This window comes from Eucalyptus grandis, chromosome 6 (assembly GCF_016545825.1).
Source record: "Eucalyptus grandis isolate ANBG69807.140 chromosome 6, ASM1654582v1, whole genome shotgun sequence".
Lineage (NCBI taxonomy): Eukaryota > Viridiplantae > Streptophyta > Magnoliopsida > Myrtales > Myrtaceae > Eucalyptus > Eucalyptus grandis.
In genome coordinates this window covers 6,708,500-6,713,418 of record NC_052617.1, presented here as the reverse complement: position 1 = coordinate 6,713,418, position 4,919 = coordinate 6,708,500, and the positions used below count along the sequence as shown (strand labels likewise).

Below are 4,919 nucleotides of genomic sequence, written 5' to 3'. Positions count from 1 at the left end.
GATCCCTTCACCTTCTACTCGTCACTTTTACGCCATGCACAATGGTTTCACCGGTGAGATCCCCTTTTTGATTTGTCAGTTGAGTTCACTCTTGAGTTTAGGTTTGTTTAACAATAGTCTCTCAGGGACTGTGCCCCCATGTTTTGGTAATATAACCAATCTTGACATTGTAAACTTGAGTAGCAATAAATTACATGGATCACTCCCGCTCCCTTCACCTTCTACTCGTTACTTTTATGCCGCGAGCAATGGTTTCACCGGTGAGATCCCCTCTTCGATTTGTCAGTTGAGTTCACTCTTGAGTTTAGGTTTGTTTGAGAATAATCTCTCGGGGACTGTGCCCCCATGTTTTGGTAATATAACCAATCTTGATTATCTAGATTTGAGTAGCAATAAATTACAAGGACCACTCCCGATCCCTTCACCTTCTACTCGTTACTTTTATGCCGCGAGCAATGGTTTCACTGGTGAGATCCCCTCTTCGATTTGTCAGTTGAGTTCACTCTTGAGTTTAGGTTTGTTTGAGAATAATCTCTCGGGGACTGTGCCCCCATGTTTTGGTAATATAACCAATCTTGACTATCTAGATTTGAGTAGCAATAAATTACAAGGACCACTCCCGATCCCTTCACCTTCTACTCGTTACTTTTATGCCGTGAGCAATGGTTTCACCGGTGAGATCCCCTCTTCAATTTGTCAGTTGAGTTCACTCTTGATTTTAGGTTTGTCTAAGAATAAATTACAAGGGCCATTACCGCGTTGCCTAGTCAAATGGGCAAACTTATCAACACTATCTCTTAGTCACAATGGGTTTAATGATATATTCCCACATTGGCTGAAAGCACCGCGACTGCGTTACCTTGATTTGCAATCCAACAAATTTCATGGTAGGATCAACCTCACTGCCTTTGAACTCTCCTTCCCTGCTCTTAGTTATTTATCGATTTCCAACAACAATTTTATTGGATGGTGCCCCACGAAGGTTTTCTCCAACACCTCATTATACGTAATAGATTTGTCCAACAACAAATTTGGAGGGTCAATTCCACTTCCGTCTCCCCGTCACAATGTATTATTCCATTGCAAATAATGTTATGACAGGAAGGACCCCTTCTTTGATATGCAATGCCACCAATCTCGAGATGATCGACTTGTCTAACAACAGCTTAATTGGTAGCTTGCCTTGGTGCTTAACAAATTTTAGCACTGTTCTCTCGGTTTTGAACTTGGGAATGAATCACTTTGAGGGCACAATTCCACAAACAATTTCTTTGATACATAGATTGACGACTCTTGACTTGAGCCGAAATCGGTTTGAAGGGACGTTGCCCCGGTCCCTTGCCAATTGTACAAATCTGGAAATTTTAGATCTCAGTGTCAATCAGATGGAGGATACATTCCCGACATGGTTGGGAAAACTTCCAGAACTGAAAGTTCTCAATTTGAGGTCCAACAATTTAAAGGGTCCTTTGAACATTCCGAAGGGAGATCTCATCTTTACAGAATTGCGCATTTTGGATCTCTCGAACAACAACTTTTGCGGTCCTTTACCAGCCCACTTGATAATGAACCTTGAAGGCATGAAGAATACAGAAGATGGGCAATACGGAGCATCGTACATGACAAGACGTTACTTTTCCTTTGGGCCGTCATATGAAAATACCGTGACCGTGATGATGAAAGGGAGAGAGACAAAGCTAGTGAAGATCTTGACCATCTTCACAACCATTGACTTATCACAAAACTTTTTCCAAGGAGACATTCCCGAAGTTTTTGGCCATCTTTGCTATCTCATAGGGCTGAACCTTTCTCACAACCACCTTACAAGTTCCATCCCTTTGACTTTAGGAAACTTGACTAATCTTGAATGGCTTGATCTATCTTGGAACATGCTTAGTGAGAGAATTCCTAGAGCATTGGGAGATTTGACATATCTTGGGTACTTAAACCTCTCGAAGAACCAACTCACTGGTCAAATTCCTCAAGACAGACAATTGAGCACATTTTTAAACGACTCGTTTAGTGGGAATCCAGGCTTATGTGGAACTCCACTGTCAAAAGCATGCCTTGGCGATGCTCAACCTCCTTCACCATCGTCGTCATTGACTCTGGACCGCGAAGGGCATGAGAGTTGGTTCAAACAGAAAGTAGTGTGGATAGGTTATGCATCCGGAATTGTCATTGGGATTTCTGTAGCATACATTGCAATTCAAACAGGATGGCCCAAATGGCTTGCACGAGGCGTGAGAATGCTGGAGAGAAGTGCAGTCGAGTGGATGGAGAAGTGAAAGCGGATGGCCATCAAGTTTCATGGATAGTGAAATTGTTGAGGAGTTGTCTCTTTAAACCATGTAATGCAATCTTAGTAAATAAAGATGTCATCTAATCGACATCAAATGTCATTTCCCTTATGAAGGCTTGTTTCTAATGTCTTCTCCTTTTGTATCTTGGTGTAATGGTGTATAAATTGAATTGAAAAGATGAATTATGAAACTTGTCAAGCACATAGATTAGAAAAAAAAAGAGCCCCAAAAAAGAAAAATGAAGCAAGAGCCATTATCCACTACAGATTTGTCTTTCGCCCTTTGGAACAACGTCGCCTCCTCACCGTTGTCTGTTCCAGACGGTGTGGTCCCTTCGGCACACCGCGACGTCCATCACCGGCCGCGCTGGCTCAGATTCCCCAACCGCCCCGCCACCGTACGATCCCCCGAGAAGATGACGGCAGCGACTCCGACTCCGACGCCCAGAAGAGCCTCCACCTGAAGTAGCGCGTGGCTCGGCGGCAACGTCCTCTGAGGGCATGGAGCTCGCTTCCTTCTCCCATCCCCAAATCAAGCGCATCCTCAGATACTTCTGGGAAAAAAAGATGCGTCTTGGAGGCGGCGCGATTTTGAGCTTTCATGGGCTTCGTGGATAAAATGATGTCCAATAAGATTCATTATCGCTTCTCTGGACCAAGCGGCGTTGGACGCTCGGATGCTTGCGAAGGTGATGCTTCTCCAATGCCTGGCTGTTTCTCGTGAGGCTTTTGGTGTGAGTTGTTACTTGTTGATGCCGTTGGCGTGTTTGTTGATTTGTCGCAGAGACTGGGACCGGATGTTCGAGAAGGACAGCGAAGGCAGTTCAATTTCATTGGTACTATCACGTTTTATTCATGTTTTTGTGAGTGTGTGTAGGTGTGTGTTTGTGAGAATCTTTTCGCCTTTCTTGCCGGTTCACCTGCTATCTGCTTTGCTATGCTTGGCTATTGCACGATGAGTTCTTTCTGGGCAAAATGGTTCTTCGAATAAGCAGCTCTTTCCTAACTGCAGCTTTTTCCCCACTTAGATTGAGTTTGAGTGTGTCAACTTGTACTTTTAAATTGCTTTGATGGTACTTGCAGCATAGTTTGTCGAGCATATATCAATAAAGATGAGTAACTTCTGATGTTGTGCTCGGGAGAGGAGTACATGAACGCTAAAGCCGTGCGAAATATCTGAAATTTCTGCTTGCTGAACACTTTTTTTCATTTCCAGATGGAACATAAGTGTCTCTGTCTTTTTTTTTTCCCCTTTTTGCTGAAGCAGTTTAATTTAGTTGTATTCTACATAATATGCACGAGAGGTGTTAATGATTCGTTGTGCAATGTAACTTCCTTGACGAATCACATTTGTTAGGGAAGTCCTGCGAGAAGTTGAACCTGAGTTGATGGATGCTTCAATTGAGGCCACAGAAGAGGTGACGATAGCAGGCTGCGAGCTTTATCGGTATCAGAGGCCTGGGTTGGTGAAGATAATGACAAAGGAGGAGAAGATTTCTAACGTGAACACGGGGAAGAAGAGGGGGTACCTGGTTTTCATTTGTTGCTGAAAATAAAAATAAAAATCTGCATTGCCTACCGCTGCTACTCAGTTTCATTTGCATCCTCTTAGAGGAAAACGAGTTCAGCTTGTACGGGCTGCGTGAGGACTCCACGTCCCTATCATTGGAAACAGGCTTTGCTGGTTACAAATCTTTTAAGCATACACTTAAAATCCTGGCTTCGTACTTTCCGAGAGCTGCTAATTTCTACAGGTGCTCTAAATCATGGAATCCTTATTTATCGAATTAGATAAAGTAGACCTCACAGCACAATATGGGCGTGTTGCATTTACCCATTGACATGCATTCCCACACACTCTGATTCCATCTATTATCACTCAAAACAACACTCGCCCACCCCGCACCCGCATCACATGCTCTCTTTTATGGGTGATCTTGGGTGCTTAATTAGGCCAGCATATTCGAAGCCTAAAAGGTCGTTTGATTAGTCTAGAAAAATAAGTACTGAGAATTTAAGTACGTAATATCAAGTGTGGACAGTTTTATGTGCTAAAGATAGAAAGTAATTTCTCATTCGACATTCTGTTCTTGACAAAGTAAAACCAATTGATGGTTTTTCATCGGCATGTAGGTAATATGTGCAGAAGCCTATAGTTGGTCAGGCTAATTGATTCCTCTATAACTATGTTTAGATCGTTCTTCAGGGCGCAATGCAAACATTGCCTGTCGCTGAGATTTGCATTTGCCAATTGCCAGTAGTTAGCGTGGTCAACATCTCCTATGTCACATTTATAATCTTCAGGTTCACATGGTAATGGTGAATATTTTACTACATTGTATTTCCAATAGGACCTACGAAAGCTTATGAGTGTACAGTCTATTCAAGAACACCCCGCCGTTGCTAATGAAAACGAGAGAAGTTAGCATGGTTTGTCTCTGACCCGTTTCCTGCGTAACCTTGCGAGTCAATTACCTAATAGCAATATATCATCACACAATTGACACTCAACTCTTGTGGTAATCTACTTTGTAACATTACGGTTTCTTTCTTGGGTTCCGGTTAAATCATTTCGTAATTCTTGGTAGTATATGAAAGGAATACCTGGTGGATGATG

At 42.7% G+C, this 4,919-nt stretch overlaps 2 protein-coding genes across 3 annotated transcripts; both read left to right on the top strand.

Moving 5' to 3' along the window:
• The first annotated feature begins 1,067 nt into the window (after positions 1 to 1,067).
• LOC120294268 (receptor like protein 26-like) lies at positions 1,068 to 2,288 on the top strand. Its single transcript, XM_039314261.1, has one exon. It carries the CDS (start codon positions 1,068 to 1,070, stop codon positions 2,286 to 2,288), a length of 1,221 nt encoding a protein of 406 aa, XP_039170195.1.
• A 20-nt stretch (positions 2,289 to 2,308) lies between these two features.
• LOC120294602 lies at positions 2,309 to 4,017 on the top strand. 2 transcript variants are annotated; one of them, XR_005551833.1, is made up of 3 exons: positions 2,309 to 2,991; positions 3,087 to 3,138; positions 3,665 to 4,017. XR_005551833.1 is itself a non-coding variant. In XM_039314873.1 (3 exons), the coding sequence occupies exons 1-3, from the start codon at positions 2,904 to 2,906 to the stop codon at positions 3,850 to 3,852; spliced, it is 333 nt and encodes a 110-aa protein (XP_039170807.1). In that variant the 5' UTR covers positions 2,345 to 2,903; the 3' UTR covers positions 3,853 to 4,017. The 2 variants fall into 2 exon arrangements, 1 of the variants encoding a protein (XP_039170807.1); XM_039314873.1 differs by having other exon boundaries at positions 2,345 to 2,991; positions 3,660 to 4,017.
• Positions 4,018 to 4,919: the final 902 nt, after the last annotated feature.